The sequence below is a fragment of the Neltuma alba genome, unplaced genomic scaffold (genome assembly GCF_004799145.2).
Source record: "Neltuma alba isolate B1F8T4 unplaced genomic scaffold, ASM479914v2 tig00012743_pilon, whole genome shotgun sequence".
NCBI lineage: Eukaryota > Viridiplantae > Streptophyta > Magnoliopsida > Fabales > Fabaceae > Neltuma > Neltuma alba.
This window is the reverse complement of record NW_021637159.1, coordinates 281,791-301,393: the sequence shown is the minus strand read 5'-3', so window position 1 is coordinate 301,393 and position 19,603 is coordinate 281,791. Positions and strand designations below refer to the sequence as shown.

General features: G+C 36.1%; 3 protein-coding genes and 1 non-coding gene across 6 annotated transcripts; 2 read left to right on the top strand and 2 right to left on the bottom strand.

The window, feature by feature from the left end:
- The first annotated feature begins 2,378 nt into the window (after window positions 1–2,378).
- On the top strand, window positions 2,379–3,415 carry LOC114730517 (WUSCHEL-related homeobox 3-like). The gene is made up of 3 exons (XM_028917600.1): window positions 2,379–2,750; window positions 3,003–3,104; window positions 3,371–3,415. Exons 1-3 carry the CDS (start codon window positions 2,379–2,381, stop codon window positions 3,413–3,415), a joined length of 519 nt encoding a protein of 172 aa, XP_028773433.1.
- Window positions 3,416–3,687: 272 nt separating this feature from the next.
- On the bottom strand, window positions 3,688–3,760 carry TRNAK-CUU (transfer RNA lysine (anticodon CUU)). Its single transcript has one exon. It is a non-coding gene; the product is annotated as a tRNA-Lys (tRNA).
- Window positions 3,761–4,503: 743 nt separating this feature from the next.
- Window positions 4,504–4,944, top strand: LOC114730516 (S-protein homolog 2-like). Its single transcript, XM_028917599.1, has one exon. It carries the CDS (start codon window positions 4,504–4,506, stop codon window positions 4,942–4,944), a length of 441 nt encoding a protein of 146 aa, XP_028773432.1.
- Window positions 4,706–10,007, bottom strand: LOC114730545 (probable leucine-rich repeat receptor-like protein kinase At2g33170). Of its 3 annotated transcripts, none has more exons than XM_028917628.1 (4): window positions 9,397–10,007; window positions 6,081–9,035; window positions 5,498–5,902; window positions 4,706–4,784 (listed from the first exon to the last, which is right to left on the bottom strand). In XM_028917628.1, the coding sequence occupies exons 2-3, from the start codon at window positions 9,016–9,018 to the stop codon at window positions 5,499–5,501; spliced, it is 3,342 nt and encodes a 1,113-aa protein (XP_028773461.1). In that variant the 5' UTR covers window positions 9,019–9,035; window positions 9,397–10,007; the 3' UTR covers window positions 4,706–4,784; window position 5,498. The 3 variants fall into 3 exon arrangements, with proteins under 3 accessions (XP_028773461.1, XP_028773462.1, XP_028773460.1); XM_028917629.1 differs by lacking the exon at window positions 4,706–4,784 and adding an exon at window positions 4,789–4,862; XM_028917627.1 differs by lacking the exon at window positions 4,706–4,784 and having other exon boundaries at window positions 5,199–5,902.
- Window positions 10,008–19,603: the final 9,596 nt, after the last annotated feature.

Here is a 19,603-nt window from a genome sequence, read left to right as displayed (position 1 = left end):
CTTTATAATCAAACCAGAGACGCTCCTCATCTCAACATGTTTTGGTCTGTTCGCCAAGATGGTTTCTATCGAAGCTGGGATCGTCGCTCCAGTTGGCAGAAGATTGATGTCTGGTTTACTGATTAACATAACATTTGTCTTCTGCTTTAATTTCTTTCTTCCTCTTTGCCAGCCACCAAATCATTATTATCAATAATATGTTTGCTTTCTCTTACTTTTCCCCGTCTTCTTTCTGGATTTTAATTTGAACCAGTTGTTTCATAATATTTACCCATTACCACGCATGATTGTCTGTAGCTTTACGACGGCACTGGATTGCGGATGCGTAGAAATTAAATGAGGCTGACCTAATTGTAAAAGGCCCGTTATGCAAAGATGGGCTTCACGAGGCCCAATAGAATGGCGTGGGCCACCCTTCCAAGCCCAACAGGATATTGCTCAACTTTTTGGTTTATTAATCACCAGTTCTGTTCAGTCCAAAAAAAAAGGACTACTTTTGTGATGTCTTCATTATATAGATGACAAGTCGAATGATCCTTCTTTAATTGAACTCTTTTTTTTTTTTTTGCCCTTAAGGAATTTAGGGCGAAACTTGAAAGTGCATGACTAACATTTGGAGGGGTGCTTAGTTAAGCCATGTGATATAGAGAGAGTAGCGAAGACTGAGGAATTGCAAGAAAGCAAGTGACAAGAGACTCTTGAATGCAACAAGAAATGACATGAACTGACACAAACTGCAACGTCAACATCACCATTAAAAGTACGACTCGAGGTTACAACATGTTTTGTGCTTCGTTTTGTCATTAGAAAATATATAATAAAATGCAAGTGCCTACGTCCAACACAGCATGATGCCTAGGATTTAGCATATCATATCAAAAAATGGAAATACGACTCATTTGGCTGCAGAGATGAGGAACCTTGCTTTGTTAGGGAGGCTCCTTTTTCCTCAACAGTCTCTTCCCATTTCTCATTGTCACCAGTCACACAATGACCCACTGAATTAGGTTCCTTGCTCTCCTCATCTTCTTCGCATCTATCCATCTCTCTCTCTCTATATATATATCTGTGTGTGTAAGTATATTCACCTACTTCATATTGTCTTACCTTGTCGTTTCTCTTTCAAACTAGCAGCATTTATAATTATGCAATCATATTGTAGTATTTTTAATTATGTATCAGACTGATTTTTCTGACCCTTGAAGACTCATTTCTACGCTATGTCTCTGGCTCAGGCACAGTCTCTAACTCACCAGTATATTCTGTGTGTCACAGGAGCCTCAAAGATACCTGGTTATATGTTTCGCTTTCTTCGTTGTATTGATTATACACATTTAATCTTACACCTTTAACAAGAAAGTTTGCAGATTTCTACAGGCGTGTTGATAAGCAATCCGATGTTACTTCTCAAATAAAACGCAACGATCCGTCCAATCACCCAATTGCACTACTCTCATCATGAACCGCTAATTGCTTCTCTCCTCCATTCAATGACCAATTCCATCTCCAATAACGTTCCACATTGGTCAAATTAATGCTTCAATATATATATATATATATATATATATCCCATATTTCTCTAGAAGTGTTTCATTGTTGGTTTTTACTGTTTCTTTTCCTCTGGAAATGGTGTTTCTCTCTGCTGCTCCCCTACTGGCCACTGCATGCATGCTTTATGCCTACTAGCACTTGGGAATTCCAATAAGCAATGGATGGGAGTAGGTGTGAACAGATTAATAAGAAAGTATATACACTAACAAACAAAGGAAGAAACAGTTTGGAACAAGTGAAGCTGAACAATTTGTCTTGCAGACACTCAGATTATTAATGCTAAGAGTGGACGGTTCAGATTGTCCGGGGGCTTACGTTTTCATTCCACAGTGTGATATATAAGTTCGTCCCCACATGTGATTGACTTGTCTGATTGTCCAAAAGACCACACCGCCTGATGACTTGCCTGCTTTCTTATACATTCTGTTCCCAAACGTAATAATAAGGTGATCATCACTTTATCATTCCAAATCTCTCTCTCTCTCTCTCTCTCTCTCTCTCATTCTTGCATGATTCCCATCTCTCTGATTCTCTCCCCTGGTTCACGGTGACCATATCCAGCATCAGCATCACAGTACACTTGTACTTCTTTTAATGTTTATATATTAAATGATACTGTGTTCAATTGTCATTATTTATTTATCCAATTATTCATTCGAAGAAACAATGATGCAAACAAATAGGTGTGTTTGAAATTCACTTTTCTCTCTGTCGACCCTCTGTACTCTCCGTCGCTTTCTATATATATGAGCCTACCTAACAAAGATACAAAGCACTCCACTGCTATGAATTGCTGCGTATACAGAAAAACAGAGAGAAGGAGAGTGATGGGTCGTGGGGGTTCATCAAGATGGTGCCCAACCCAGGAACAGCTTGTGATTCTTGAGGAGATGTACAGAAGTGGGATCAGAACTCCAAATGCGTCCCAGATTCAGCATATCACAGCTCAACTTTCTTTCTATGGCAAGATAGAGGGGAAGAATGTTTTCTATTGGTTTCAGAACCACAAGGCTAGGGACCGACAGAAACTCCGCCGCAGATTGAACAAGCAACTTCAGTTACAGCAGCAGCGGCAACACCAGCTGCTCCTTAACTATTACCTTCACCTTCATCTCAGTCACAACTCTAATCACCATTCTCACTGCCCTATGCAGTCTCTTATTACTGCCTCATCTTCCCAACAATATTCCTTTTCAGAGGTTACCCATACATCTGTCTCGGCCCTTTTTAATCTATTTTGTATTAATGACAGCTTCTGATGATCTGTGAATGAAGAATAGGGTATAATTATGTTATCATAACTCAGAAGAGGTGGGGAGAGTTCAGTGCTCAAACTTCAGTTGGCTTTGTTTGAAAGTTAAAACTGCATGCACCGAGTACTAAAAGCAATGTCTTAGTTATATGATGGTACATTTGTAGAAACGATATAATCTTCATTTTTGTGCCAACAGGGAGGAGCTGCACCAAAACAAGGCATAGATTACAAATGGAGAAGCGAAAATACAGGAGTGATGGAGAAGACGTTGAAGCAAGATTGGGGGACGATGATGGAGGTAAGTCCAGGAGCTTTATATAGGCCTACAAGAACCCTCGAGACACTTGAACTTTTCCCAATCAGGGAGAGACTCAAACAAGTGTGATATGTATGCATCCACATGCATATCTCTGAAGCCACCCTGATCTGATCTGAAAAATCTCATGCCCCTCTTTAATTCGGATCTGTTCATCTGGCCTGCATGATGTGCCATAACTTTGCCCTGCAAATATGTAGCCTTTGACTTTTATGTCTTGGTTTCTGTAGTCTGTCTGGTTTATGCAGTATTACGTATATGACTGTGTGAGAAAGATCTCAATTGTTCAATGAGTTGCTCACTGTATTGGATTTTGTCCTTTTTAGTCCCACCTTCCTGTTTGTGCTTCTGGACGCGAAGGCCGAAGCCTAATCATCTAGATGTAGGATATTTCTAGTTTTCTTCTTTCAATTATTTTTGATACTCTATCTAGTTGAGATGGTTCATCTTTGCTTACTCCTGTGTGGACGAACAGCACGCTTCAAAAATCCAAACAGGTCGACGCAGATCCGAGAGGGTCGAAACAAATTGAATTTTTCCGAAAATGAAGGGGAAAAAATAACATCGCCCACCGTGGGGCTCGAACCCACGACCACAAGGTTAAGAGCCTTGCGCTCTACCGACTGAGCTAGACGGGCTTTACGTCTTTTGGACACTATGATCAATTGAACTCGAATGGGCAACTTTCAATTCATTTTCTTTAAAATCCTTCTTGTTACTATTAATTTCTTTCCAAGAGAGGAAATGTTCTCGTGTGAAACTATTTTTCTTTATATTCTAATTAAATTACAAAAAAATATATTAGAGTAAAATATGGATTCTTTTTTTAGGTTTTATCTTAGTCATACAAGTCAACCTAACTCTTATGAATTAATTAGTCATAAGTTTGAGTATTTTGTACGAGTTGGGTAATGATATGTACTATATTTTTATAATTGATGAGAGTATAAAAAGTAGAATCTTAGACCTTTTTTTTGGACAAATTTGATAATGTAACAAAATTTTTATTGAGATGCGTGAGATAATTACAAACAAGATAGGAAATAATGCATTTAAGACTGAATACACAACCAAGATAGGAAATAAAGTGGCATCATTCCCATGATTCCTATGAAAGTCAAAAACAGAGTGCATTGAACCTGTTCATATACAGCGCATTGAACTTGACCAATATGCATTTAAGCATAGCCATTTAATCTCCCATATAGTATTAAAGTGTAGCATTAATTGATATTCAAGAAATAAATGATTACATTTGTACACGCGCGCACACATATATACCTAAGGGCAGTCATAAGTCATAACAATTGCTTCCTATAATTATATCCCGCACGTCATAAAAGATAAAACACTCCTCCATCAAAACTCAGCCATGATCAAAATGCCTTTGCCTTTGATATTCCCCAGAGCTGTGACCATCCTGATACTGATAGTGGGAGCAACCACACGTAGTGAAGCTGGTATTGCAATTCCAAAGAGAACGGTGAGGATGACAAATGATCTGGGAGGTGGCTTAGATCTCACCGTTCATTGCAAGCAGAAGGATGAAGATCTGGGAGTGCATCTTCTTCATCCCAATGAAACCTACGAGTTCACATTCAGGCCTAATTTCTGGGGAACCACCCTTTACTTCTGCGGCTTTTCATGGCCTGGTGTTCTTCACTGGTTCAACATTTTCACAATGAAGAGGGATTTTAAAAAGTGCTTCACCTGCATCTGGCAAATCAGGCAAGACAAGCCCTGCAGGCTCGGCAAGAAAAGTCACGTCTTTGATGATTGCTATAACTGGTCATCAAGTTCTTTCATCCCTCATTTCTCTTAAATTGCTTTTGTAATGCAACTTCATGCTTATTACAGGCATTAATTAATGAAACTATCCTTGATCTTGTCCAATTCTTGATTCTTTCACACTTATGTCCAGTTTTCTATTTCTTTTAACTAATCGGGTACGAATAATTTGGTTGATGCCCAATATCAAATTCATATTATGATAATAAATCCAGAATATGCATGAACTGCAGTCTGCTGATTGGAATAAATTAAATTTAGCGGTTCAAGAATCAGCTGGGGAGAGCATAATCCAAAATACAACAGGTCCAATAATGGTATTGCAAACTGTACAGAAATACAATGTTACTGTACTGAATTTCCAGAAGAAAATTACATGACGTGAAAATAACAAATTATAAAAATGGCTACTGCAAAGTGAAACCGCACTAGTCTTGGCAACCGACCATTATATATACTCTAAACAAAAGAATGTACAAGAATTATATCTTCTATTTTCTCTGGTTTTGCCAACAACAATTATGAGCTGAGCAGCAGAAAAAGAATCATCTTTTGTTAATAAAGTCGAAAGACAAAAGTTCAATTACCTCACGTACTCTTTTGCTCATCATCTTCTTTGGAAGCGAGGTCCTCGTATCGAGATGGAGAAATGGCCAAGTTTCCTTCTCTCTCGTTGGATTCCATAAGCATCAACACGACTTGGCGCATGGGTGGGCGATCAGTGGGATTCATGTTTGTGCAGAGCAAAGCAATTTTGAGAACGGTGAGCATGTGGTTCACAGTGGTTTGGCCTTGGATATTGAGACGATTGTCAAGCATACCAGAGGACAGGGTGTTGTTATGGCTCCGAATATAGCTTTTGACCCATGTCACCAGATCGCCTCCTTGCTCTAGCGGCTGAACCGGCGTTCTTCCGGTTAGCAACTCCAACAGCACAACTCCATAGCTATAGATGTCACACTTCTCAGTGACCTTCATGGTGTATGCATACTCTGCCACACAGGATTATAGCAACATCAGTACACAACAATTGACAGACAGATACAAAACATGTAAACTTCCAAATTATATCTAATGGAAAAGGGGAAGGAAATCATTCCACAAAAATCAAGATATACATAACATCTATTAAGCCTACTCAACAATAATTGCTTTGATCCAGCAACTTACCAGGAGCAATATAACCATATGATCCAGCAACTGCTGACATTGACTTTGATTGAGGCATGTCAATAACCTTTGCCAAACCAAAATCACCCACATGGGCCTCAAAGTTTTCATCAAGTAGAATGTTATTTGATTTTATATCACGGTGAATGATCTTTGGTTTGCAGTCATGATGCAAGTAGGCAAGACCCTCTGCAGCTCCAAGAGCAATCATGAACCGAGTTGGCCATTCCAAATTACATCCAAACCCATGAAGTTGCTCCCCTAGGCTACCCCTTGCCATGTACTCATATAGTAGGAGATTGCTACCTTGGTGGTAGCAAAATCCATACAACTTCACTATATTTCGATGCCTTATCTTCCCAAGAGTTAATATCTCAGCCCGGAAACTATTCTCGATGTTGTTCCCTTCCCTGTTGGATGCTAGCCTTTTAACAGCAATAGTCTTCCCAGATGGCATTACTGCCTTATAAACTGTTCCACAAGCCCCTCTTCCAATAACATAACTGTCATGAAAGCTGTTTGTAGCTTCAAGTAGATCATGGAAGGTGAAGCCATCTTTTGGAGGAAAATATATATCTGAATCTGGGGAGGGAATCTCCGAATCCCTCAATGAAGAAATAGGCTCAGGAGGACGTCTCATTAAATATAAAATGAATACTATTAGAACGAGAGAAACGCCACCAACCACTGTGGCAATAATGGTGATAATCTTGGTGCGAGAAGCATTAACATTTTTCGTAGGAGGATCAGAAAGAGAAGATGGATTAGTGTTGCAGCCAAGCAGAGGAGCACCACAGAGGCCATTGTTACCAACAAAGCTGCTAACTTCCATATTTTCAAATATTGGAATGGAAGGTATAGGCCCAGAAAGATTGTTGTGTGAGAAATTACAGCCCAACAAACTTGGAAGGTTTTCGAATGTGCTGGGAATTTCACCACTCAGTTTATTGTTATTGAGAAGGAGAAACTCAAGCTTAAAGAGATTGCCAAGCTCATCAGGTATACTTCCAGTAAGGTTATTGTAACTGAGATTCAATGCAATCTGTAAGCTTGTGAGATTACCCAGATCAGGAGGTATTTCTCCCGAAAGTAAATTGCCACCCATCTCCAATGCAGTCAAACGAAGTAGATTACCTAACGTTGGAGGAATATGCCCTGTAAGCTTATTATCTGAGAGCTTGAGAAGCTCCAACTGCGAGAGTGTTCCGAGCTCATCTGGTAGGGAACCAGTAAAGCTGTTACTGCTGAGATCAAGTCGCTGAAGCTTCTTGCATCTAAGAATTTCATGGGGAATTGTTCCAGTGAAAGAATTGGACGAAACGTTGAAGGTCACTAGTTGAGAAAGATTTCCTATTTCTTTAGGCAACTCTAATGTGAAGTAGTTGTTAGCAATATGAAGCCTCTGCAACTTCTGGCACCTCTCAATCTCGGGAGAAATAGGACCACTGAACCTGTTCTGGTTCAGCTCAATGGCAGTAAGGTTCACTAGTTTGCACAGTTGTGTAGGAAAGCCACCAGTAAGACTATTTCCAACCAACAGTAGCATTGCCAATGTTTCACAATTCAGGATGCCAGTTGGTATATTTCCATACAGCCGATTAGAAGCCAGACTCAACAGCATCAAGTTAGAATTCCGGCACAGATGAGGAGGTATCATTCCCGTCAAGTGATTGTTAGAAAAATCAACCACCCAAAGAGGACTATAAAGTCCAAGGCTCTGAGGAATATTTCCACTTAGAGAGTTGTCATTAAGTTGCAACTGAGACATTCGAGTCAAATACTGGAACCCCAATGGAACGGGACCTGTGAGATTATTAATGGACAGGTCCAGCCTTGTCAGGTTCGTCAAGCTACTAAACTCACTGGGTATAACACCCGATAGCTCGTTCTCAAAGAGAAAGAGCAAGTGGAGACCACTTATTTTGCTGATCTCAGAAGGAATATCACCCACCAAAGAGTTTTCTGAGAAATCAATTTCTAATGCCAGAGAAAGATTCCCAATTGTCCTTGGAATGGTTCCATTCAACTTATTTCTGTAAAGGTACAATCTCCCCAGAGACTTGAGATTCCCAATCTCCTCAGGTATAGGTCCAACAAGAGCATTTCCATATAAAGCAAGGGTTTCAAGGCTGGTACAATTCCCAATCTCCTTAGGAATTAGCCCTGATAACTGGTTATTCCATAAAAGCAGTTCTCTTAAGTTCTGAAGCATCCCGATCTCTGTCGGTAGTTCTCCTCCTATCAGATTTTGAGCAAGGCCTAGAAATTCCATGCTCGTACATCCACCGATCTCACTTGGCAAGCTACCAGACAATCTATTTCCTCCACCTCTTAAAGTAGTGAGACTCTTTAGATTTCCAATAGAATGAGGCAGGGGACCAGTCAGATTGTTTGTGTAGAATACAAGCTCAACCAGTGAAGACAAGTTTCCCAGTTCCTCTGGCAGAGAACCTGAGAATATGTTGTTGCAAATATTCAAACTTCTCAAAAGGGACAGCCTACCCAGTTCAGCAGGAATTGGTCCCCTGAATCGGTTATTGTTCAAAAAAAGAAATTCCAATTTCGAGCAATTTCCGATTTCACTGGGTACATTTCCTATCAGCCCGTTGTCGGCAAGATTGAGATAAGTTAGATGCGTCAGACCTCCAATGCTGGGATTTAGAGTTCCAGAAAGATTCATGGAACTCAAATCGATGGACCGGACCACTGGATTATAGTCATAAGTGCAATTTACACCCGTCCATCCACAAGGTGTTTCATCAGTAGACTTCCAATTCGCCAAATGATTAGATTCATCATGAAGACTACTCTTCAGCTCAAGCAGGTACTGCCCCTCTGTGTTCAATCCCTCTGAAGTGCGAAGAAGTAAAGTGAACAATAGTAGAATACCGGACCACCTGTCTGCCAACACTCTCCTTTTATTGAAATTCCCAGACATCTTAATTTTAAAGAGACCTGCACAATGATAACGGAGCAGTCAAATCCATGACACAGCCCAAATGCTTCATATTGCAATTAAATGAAAGATATAAACCAGAAACTGTGGAAATCATGCACGAAAGCGATTCATGATTCATTTTGCCTAACCCCCAATCCCACACAAAAAGAGCTATTTTAATTTTTTCCCTGTGATTTAAATTAGAAATTCGGCAAACGGCTATTTGATGTGAATATTAAGGGAGCAATATCTCAAAATTCAGAGATGACATAGACGAAAAATCGGAAAGCCATTCCCACAGCCAAAATCTTAATCAGTAAGTCCATTTCAGTTGAAAGGGAAAGAAAGAAGATGAAGTAAAAGAAAGCTTTAACATACCTATCAAAGCCGACCATAATACCGTTACTCATCAAATAAGAGATAATAGAAAAAGCATCTCCAACAATTGGGATCAACTCCCTGAGAGGGAAACGCTAGGACTGTGGAATTCATGAATCTCCAGACAAAAGTAGAATATACCCAGATTGCCTTTTCGCACAGAAAGTATGGGATCTCCGATCAGTCAGCCAAGATATTCAGCACAGGAATCCCAACCCCTTTTGGTGGAGGACAGATAAAGTGCAAATTTATTTAACGGTGGAAAGGAAAACCATCAAACGTAGAAGGAGAGGAAAAGGAAAGGGAAAAGGTGAACTTGGTGTGAACCAGTATAAGTATTGGTGTGGTGAGTGGAATGATGATGAGTGGAAAGGATCTTTAGGGGGATGGAAAGAGCAGGCAAAGAACTCTGGGGTGAAGCTGATATGGCCGACAAAGCATGCTTTTCTCTCTCTTTCTATCTATCTCTCTCTCTCGTCCCCCCACAAAAGAGAGGGGCCTAGTTGTTGCTCATTCTTTTGATGTCGAGTTGCTTGCGGGGCTGGGAAAGTGAGACGAAGGAAAAGAGAAGAAAAGATTGGAACTTGGAAGTTGTTAAGAGAGTGGAGAAGATTGATGGGGACGGCTGAGCTGGGTGGCTAGGCACTGAAATATGTGCAGGTGAATTGGCGAGCCTGTTCCTTGATGTACTTGTACGCGTAAGCAGGAATAGCCAGCCCGCTTCTTTTGCCACGTGATCATTGCGTGAAACAGTCAAAGTCGCCCATTTTATTAATCAGAATCACTCTCCCTTCTCTTCTACTTTCTCTTTCACTCCAATTTTCCCACAGCTCCCACAGATAACGCCAAGCCTGCAAAACACCGCCCCCATCAACGCGTCTCTTTCTCCCCTGCCCACTCTCACCTTTAAACTTGCTTATATGCAAAAAAATTTGTCTTTTAATAAGTCTAACTTGTTTTACAGTGTTCTGTGGATTCATTCATTCATTCTTAATTACGTATTTATGAGACCCACCAAATCATTGAAATTCATGTAACCAAACTACTGACGTCAAACTCAACACCGTGTGCCATGGCGCCAGTGATTCTCACTTTATTCAAAGGTGTCGTTAACTCTCGATTATGTCTTGACGCAAATATAAACATGTCTTGGGGCAATTCAATTCCTGTGTTGATTCCATCGCCTATCATCCCCGATAGTCTAATTAATTTGGTGGGATGTGATGCCTTCACATAACAGTTGGGAAATAAGCACCCACTAAAGCATCATGATGAGAGTGTTGAAAGGAGAAAAAGAAAAGGAGCTACGGCTCAACGAGGAATCGGGCTCATGTGATTGTGACGTGGCACGCTTTTCTGGGTTCGGCTCAGTTTCTTCCCATTTAAGTGTGCTCCGCTGAATCAATCTTCATTTTCTCCTCTTCGTTTGGCTACCTTCCACTTTGGATTATCCCACATATTTCCCCATTAATTATCCATCCCTATATATTCATATATATATATATATATATATATCCAAATCACTTTATTATATTATTCTTTTTTACACTCAGAAACCAAATATTTCACTTTCACTATACAAGACGTACGTCACCACGCACGCATTTAACTTTAACCTGATACGAGTGATTCATCTAATAATTAGTATCAGAGTCCATGATCATGAATTTGATATTTATAAACCCCAATTTGCAATATACGATATACAAATTACAAGAAAAGAAAAAAGGCTCGTGCAGGGGTCGTAAAAAGGAACTACAATATACGGCCTCTTCGACCTTCTAGATTATTTCCAAAGTTCGCACATCACATCACAATAAAATATATATCAAGTTCAATTCAGATTTGAGTTCATCTCAACTCAATGAAATCCTGTTTTGGTTTTTATATTAATAAAAATCTGTTCAAGTGGGTCCCTCTTTTAACTGGCGTGCTCAATCTTATGGTCAGATTTCTTTAATTACACACTTAATTAATTATTATCTCCGCACATATCATTTTGCTTTCCTTCATTTCCCTTTCTTTTCAATATTTTTTAATTATTATTGGCTATCTCCATCTGTCCAGGTAAGAGCAATAATCAAAGATCTGAACTGAATTTTCACGATTTATGATCACAAAACGAAATCTGAATCGATATCATCCCCACAATATCTTTTACATTTCAAGCCTCCCAGATTTATCGCGTGGACCCTATAATAATAATAACAATAATAATAATTATTATTGTAGTTGTTATTACTACTACTACTCTATGCGCTGCAAATTAAATGGCATACATAACATCAAAAAAATTAATTAATTATTACCAAATCGTGGCCCCTTTAGCTTAATTAGTTTGAATTTAGCAGGCAGGTCAATATCCCGCAAGCTGTATTCTTGTTAAAGAAATACTACCTCCAGTCTTAATTGTAAGATCCTGTTTATAGTTTACAAACACAGTCTTATAATTATGAGAGGAGATAGTACATGGTTAGGTTTACTCTTTGGTTAACAAATTAATTTACTTGGTCAGGATTTCTGGATGATATCATGCGATACAGTAAATCATACTTGCCATGATCTGACGATGAAAGATGATACTCCTCCGGTCCTTATTATAAGACCCAATTTGACTTTTTATTTGGTCCTAATTATAAGACCCAATCCATTTTCTCTCTTATATTTATGTATTTTTTTCCAAGATAATCCTTCTAATAATGATAGTTTTAGCCAATATACTTAATTAGCAAGGATATTTTAGGAATAACAACACTTATTTATTATAAATAACCAACTTAACTTACTTTCTTAATCTCCTCAAATAAGTCAATTGGGTCTTATAATTAGGACCGGAGGAGTATAAGAACGTATTTTTCAAATGCTATGTTGTATTTTTGTTGATTGGATTATTGTTGATACATTTGTTCATTTTTGTTATATTCAATCAAACGTTGTCCGTTGTTGCTGGTCAAAAAATCGAACGCTGTCCGTTGAGCTGTTCGAGCTCTCTTCAACCTTTTTAAGTTGTTAATAATCAAAATACTACCTCCAATTATTTATATAATAGCTAGCTCGAGTTTGATTTGATCATTTTAATTCACTTCATTTCTCACACACGCATATGTATATATACATGTGTGTGTGTATCATTTTTTTCAAAAAGAAATTATCCAACTTATAAAGTAATATTATATATATTATCTAATGTGTAGTTATTTTAATTCACTTCATTTTTCACACACATGTATACAGGTATATATATCATTTTTTTTCAAAAAGAAATTATCCAACTTATAAACTAATATTATATATACAATCTAATGTTACAGTTAGGCATTTTAAGATATTATGTCACATTTATTATAATTAATTATCAATTTTATTTAATTTATTCAAATTAATTAAATAACTCTCAGAGAGCTTAGAACAATATAATCATATAAATATATAAAATGGACAAAAGAACTAATTATATGCACAGGGATATATATATATACATAGTAATGAAGACATATACATAGCATATACTATACTTGATGCTTAATATGATATTTAATTTATAGTTTAAATTGAAAAAACGTAACAAAGAGTGAGGAGTTTCGAATTTGGTTTAATTACGAGAGACGACATTGGAACTGCACGAAATGCAAAAAAGCACAGGAACAGATGTTCCAATGGATCGCATGTTTATCGTACCCGCGACTTCAATTATTATTATTAATATCAACAAATTGTGAGGTGCAGAGTTAATAATTTGCTTGAAAAAGATAAGGACGATAAGATTTGCCGGCTAATTGGATATATATATTCGCCGTATAGGTTTAAAAATTGTATATATTTCATCCTTTAAATTTACGTTAGGTTTGAATTTTATTTTTTGAATTTATAAAGTACATTTTTTGTCTCAAATTTAAAAATTGTTTTCATATTCATTCGTGCTTTTTCATGTCATTTTTTTTTATATGTTTTTGAAAAGAACTACAGGAAAAGGACGATGCGATCAGCCCCAAGAAAAAAAAAAATGATGCAAGGACTGATAATAGCCAGATAAAAAATCAGAATTACACACACACATTCCACGGAAAATAAAATATCCACAACAGTAATTTTAATGTTAAAAATTCTCAAGGGTGAGAAGGAGTGTGATGTGAATAGTGGTTATGGACTTAAACTCCTTTAATTAATAATTAAAAGACAGTAGTATATATCTACGATTAAGTATAATTAAGTTAATCAATTATTAACTTGTACATATATATTAAATCGACCAAGGTGTTTATTAAGCTTTAAAGAATCTTTATCATCAGCCTAAACTTTTTTAGAACTAGACTTTCAAATGATTTGTTTCCTTTTCATACCTTTGAAGGGCAACATATGCCAAGGCAAATATTATATTTTTGTTGATGCACATTACATATACAATAGTATATATTTGAAGCAACTAATTAAACTAATCTCAGGGAGTTAACCACGCCTTCCTTATCTCTTATTTAATTTTTTATTTTATTATCACATCTCGGCCATCCCATGCACGCACCTCTTTCCATGCCCTTAAAGTCACGGCGTCTAGGGTTTTGCTCCATTTCCCCCTGTTCGATCACCTGCAATATTTATTATGATCAATCTTATTGGCCTCTCCAAATATTCTACATCAACAAATTTATTGATGGATTTAGATCTCCCAGGATTGACTTCAAGGTCAACACGCCAGCTTATTCTCTCGGTTAATTGATTATTCAATTCCGGTTCAAATTAATATTCCTGTTCGTGTAAATAAAAAAGGGCAGGCCATGTGAAGGATGCTTCCCCCACACAAATTACTGGTATTAATTAATGTACTCATAACAATTCATAATATATGTAACTTGGGTTTTTTTAATCCTTCGCTTAGTGGAATGGATGAAATTTAAGTACGTTATTTCCTCCGATCCTAATTATAAGATCTTGTTAGGAGTAGAGGTAGTATTATATATATAAAAAGAGTTAAATTCACAACCTGTTAAATTTTTTAAAAAAATTATCATCTCCAATTCTAATTATAAGAGCTAGTTATTTAAGGAGACTAAGAAAATAAATTGAGTTAGTTATTTGTAATAAATATGTATTATCTTTTCCAAAATATCCTTACTAATCAAGTGTATTGACTAGAATTACTATTATTAAAAGGACTTTATTAAGAAAAAGTATATAAACGTGATAGACAAAGTGGATCAATGTCTTATATTTAATATCAAAATAAAAACGAAACAAAATCTTATACTAATGATAAGGGGTAGTACTATTTAGTGAGTATTTTCAATAAAATTAAAGAACAAAGAGGTGTTTAATTTCGATGAACAATTTGTGTTGCAAATAACAACCGAAGTTAAATAAGGTGACAAAATCCCGTGAATAAGAAAGAGCCGATGGAAAGGCACCGACTCGAAGCTAGTTGCCACCAAGTCACGATATCCAATAAAACTCGCACTTGCCGTAATGTCTTCAATTTTGATAGCCACCACCTTCGGCTTTGAGCTTCACTGTCACCATCCCTTCCTCCTTTATTTTATTATTTTTATTACACTGACATTTTTCAGAAGAAATTAAAGTCGCCACTCGCCAAGATCATTTCTCAATTCCCATCTTCTGATGCAATATTTAATGAGTTATTTGGCAAAAGTCCTCGTAACCAATTTCTGAAAAACAGTTTTTTAGGATAATGTTAAAAATAGTTTTTATTATGAGTAAACAAATCTAAGCAATTTTATTATTTTAATTTTAATAACTTAGTTAAAACTTAAAAGTGACTTGTATTTCATAATCCTTCGTCTTTGGTGTTATTCGCTTCTTAATTTTGTATATTTCTTTTGACTCCCGCCGCCTCATACACTCACAGACACAAGCATTAAAAAAATAACATTTCATCCTTTAATTTTATATAAAGTATCAATATGATCTTTTAACTTTAAAAAGCATATATTAAGTCATTTAACTCCAAAATTATTAGGTTTTAATGATATTTTCTGTTACAATTATGGATGTTTTGAAAATTAAACTTAATATATTAGCATCTGAGAATATTTTTTCAGTTGAGAATATTTTATCAACATTCAAGATTTTAATGTCATCATTTTTTAAAAAAATTTGGTTAAAAAATTAGAAGTATAATTTTTAAAGTTAAAGAACCAAATTAAAATCTTACACAATATTGAATGACCAAATATATGTTTTAGCTAAAAGAAAAACAAATTGACCGGAAATAAAACAAGCAGAGAAGCGGAGATTCCGAGCATTAATGCAGGATACAGTTTTTTCCTTCTTTTTTGGGGGGGGGGGGTGAATACAGGATATAGTTTACTGGAAACTAATTATTATATTGAGAAGGAAGGTAATGTATTGAATGACTTGGCCACGAAAAGAGGGGGGTAAGGAGTCTACACTGGTCACTGTTGCTTTTAATATTGTGAATTTATAAGCAGTTTTTTAAATTATAATTTACATAACACAATATAAATATATGTAAAAAGATTTTATCTCCAGTTACATAAAACATCTTTATTAGTGCTTTTCAAGGTATCTTTAATCAATAAAATGTTGCTGTTGGCAAAAAAAAAAAAAGCATAAAATGATAAAATATTGCCATGCGACCACTAAAAGTGGCCTTAAAATAAGTAGAAAAAGATAAAAGCAACGAGAGAAAGATGTATCAATTGTTTGATGAACATATGGCCGGGGAAGAAGTTGATTGGGCCTTACAATTTTAAAACAACAAAATAAAATAACATTTCTTCATATCTTGAATAAAATTAGGGAATTCTGGAAGACTTATATTTATCTAAATTATAGCAGAAGTTCAAACACTAAGTTGGGAATATTTAAGACCGTTTTTTTAAAAATTAATTTTGATAAATTAGTTACTTCCTTTTATAATGAAGATGAGAAGGAATATATATAACGCAGAAGGCATGTCAACGATCTTAATTATTGGGTCACTCCAAAAAAATATTCTTGCATTTTACAAAATAAATTTATCTTCATATATTTACCTCATATAATTAACACAGAATGATTTAAAATAAGTCAAACATTCCCTTATAAATCTAACATGGCACTTGAGGCCAGTGCATGGCACACAACAATACATTTAAGAGTGCATGATGGATTAACCAGAATGAGAGATTAAGGAGGTGTTTGGATAGAAACAAAACTATGGTTTCAGAAGTACTTTTACAGATTACGAAGTAAATATGTAAAGGAGGTTACCTCGTTTTGCGGAAAAGTGCTTCTGAAACCACGGTTTTGAGGCACCCAAACATGCCCTAAATCGTGAGGTGGGCTATGCAAAATTGGGGGATCTCATAGTGATATAACAGCTGGTTTTGGTAAATATCTAGTGGAATTTATTATTATCAGCCAAAAATAGAAAATTAATTGGAGTAGTTGGCAAAAAAAAAAAAAGTAGAAAAATTAATGGATGGAGAAATAATTAAAGAAAGGTGTGGGGGGAAGGCAGGGCCATAGGGAAGGAATAGGGAAGTGTGCATCATAATTTAATGAAGCCATGGAAAGTCATCCCAAAAGTGGCTTTCCAAAATCCCTTTACCCCCACCCTCCATGTCCAATTTTCAAATGCCTACCCTATGGCGTCCTGTAAGCAAAACTATATAAAATTATTTAATTAATTTAAATGAATAAAAAGAGGCACAGTGATTAATTTATAAGTTATATAAATCAGTTTGAAGAAATAAACATGACATTGAATCAAAATGCTATATTTAAAACTAAATACAACTTTCAATTAACTAGTTATATTGTAGAAAGAAAGTAAAAATAATTCAGATATGTTGATTCTAATTAAAGAGTGATCTTGGTTAGCTGTACTAATAATTTTTCTCGTTTCAACAGTACAAAGTACTTTTAATTATTTTTCTCAGTTTTTAGTCAGAAATGTCTTTCATCAATTGTTTTTTCCATTAGGAATGTGTTGTATTAAAAACAGCAGGAAATAGTAATTTTTCATTTATGTCCTAATTTTCAGTCAAAATTTTTATAATTTAATCATACAATAATGTTACATTTCAAGTAGAAATATAAAAAATGAAAAGAAATATTTATTAAATTGTAAAATGACAAATAAATAATTTTAACATGGTAAATCATTGCGATACTAGTTTCATTACAAAGATAACGCAAAAGTCTAGGGCTGTTCACGGGACGGATCGGGACCGGGACAGGCCCGTCCCGGTTCCGTCCCGGTGAACAGTAACGGGACAGATTTTCTGTCCCGTGTCCCGGCCCGTCCCGGGGTTGTCCCGGTCCCGGTCGGGACGAGACGGATCCGAGACGGGACCGGGACGTCCCGAACCCCCTTTTTTTTTAAAAAAATTTTTTTTTAATTTTTTTTAAATTTTTAAAAATTTTTTAAATAAAATCTGATTTTTTTAATTATGTTTTTTTGGGCTTAAATCTTATAAAAACATCTTTTTATTTATTTGTTTGGACACTCTTAAATAAAAACTTAAAATATTACATATAATAATCATTAAAAACTCTAAACAAAAGCTTTTAACACAATAAAAACTTGCTAAAAATTCTAATCATCAATAATCTCAAATCATTAACAAATATAAAAACTCTAAATAAATATATCTATAGTTCCATACAATAGTCTCAAATCTTAAAAAGATATGAAAAAAATAATATTATATAAATGGGATAAAAAATTAAAAAAAATTTAAAAAAAAAATAAAAAAAGGACCGGGACGGGACCGGGACGGGACGACCCCGTCCCATGTCCCGTCCCGTCCCGGTCCATTTTTTGTCCCGTCCCGGTTTGTCCCGTTCCGAAAAATTTCGGGACGGATCCGTCCCGTTCCAATAAGACCGGGACCGGAACGGGCCGACCGGGACGGGTCATTCTTGAACACCCATACGCAAAACTTAACAAGTAAATTTTTTTTTTTTTCCAAATGATAACATCTGAAGTTCTGAGCCACCTTATTTGCAGAGGGGCAAGGATTGCTTCGTCATTCATGACGTCATCCTAAGTACCCTTAACTTCTTCTTTTTCTTTTTTTTGGTTTGCCATCCATCCCATGTACCCTTGCGTACACATGATCTCTCCAAGTAATATATTGTCATTAATTATGTATATAACCATATATTTAAATACTTAATGCAAGCTTCATCTAACGCGTGGACTGCAAAAAAGGAATTTTATGAATGGTTTGTAAACAATATAATTTTTCATAAAAATTATGTTTTAATATATGACAAATTATATTGCTGTATTGATCTAATTATTATGTTAATTATTATTACTGCGACAACATATTTTTTTTGCCAGATATTGTTGCACCACAGTGAATTAAAGCTAGCTATTGAGGAGAATCTTTGAATTTATAAACACATCAAAGTCCGAGAAGGTGTTGGCCCTTCGCACATAATGATGAGAAAAGGCCCGAAATTCCTTAAACATTAATAAGGGACGGAGGAGAACTTTGTTTTTGTCTCTTTTTATTATCATTGATTCATTGAAATCAACACATAATAAGTGAATTATTGAATCTCATCTCCGCCATAAATTCGCTCCATTGGTTGGACGGCCAGATGCCCTATTGACTAACATAACTGCACAGAAACACCCAAAAAAAAAAAAATGGAATCGTTAAAAATATCCCGTGAAACACTCAATTAATTGGCATTACTTTATTATTATTATTGCCCCATCGTCTCTGGCACATGCATGTGTTTGTGGTTCCTTTATCGAGTAATTAGATTCGTACAATAATATCTATATATAGATGCTTCCATGCTCCATCGACCTATTGTTTTTTTGTGTGGCCAAAGCATATGTATCTTTCTATTAGAAGTAATCATATTTAAAGTACTGTCAGGTATTAAATGTAGATATCTCTCTCAGCGGGGATTCGAATCTCAGTTCGTCGTATTGTGAAGAACTAATCCTTTCTGCTAGATCTAATTCTGTTGGCACAAACTTAGCAAGCAGGTACCTGTTTCATCTCCACTGCATCTCCACAAAGTAAAGCACAGAACAGTTAGGAGAGACATTTGATGTAAAAACATAACCGACGGGGGACAAAAACAACAGAACTTTATGATGGGAGCCCAGCAGGCCAGTAGGCATTTGATCTATCAGTTTTGACATGCACAATCTCCATAGTCGTCATGGCCCAAGAAATTGGCAAATAAAAGCATGGCCCAAAAACAACTGAACTCTATGATA

Bases quoted from the DNA above. Each gene is read 5' to 3' on its own strand.
- LOC114730517 (XM_028917600.1), top strand. From the start codon at position 2,379: ATGGGTCGTGGGGGTTCATCAAGATGGTGCCCAACCCAGGAACAGCTT. The intron at 2,751-3,002 runs GTTACCCATACA...TTGTGCCAACAG, and splicing joins AACAATATTCCTTTTCAGAG to GGAGGAGCTGCACCAAAACA. The intron at 3,105-3,370 runs GTAAGTCCAGGA...TGGTTTATGCAG, and splicing joins ATTGGGGGACGATGATGGAG to TATTACGTATATGACTGTGT.
- LOC114730516 (XM_028917599.1), top strand. From the start codon at position 4,504: ATGCCTTTGCCTTTGATATTCCCCAGAGCTGTGACCATCCTGATACTG.
- LOC114730545 (XM_028917628.1), bottom strand. From the start codon at position 9,018: ATGTCTGGGAATTTCAATAAAAGGAGAGTGTTGGCAGACAGGTGGTCC. The intron at 5,903-6,080 runs GTAAGTTGCTGG...CCTGTGTGGCAG, and splicing joins ATATGGTTATATTGCTCCTG to AGTATGCATACACCATGAAG.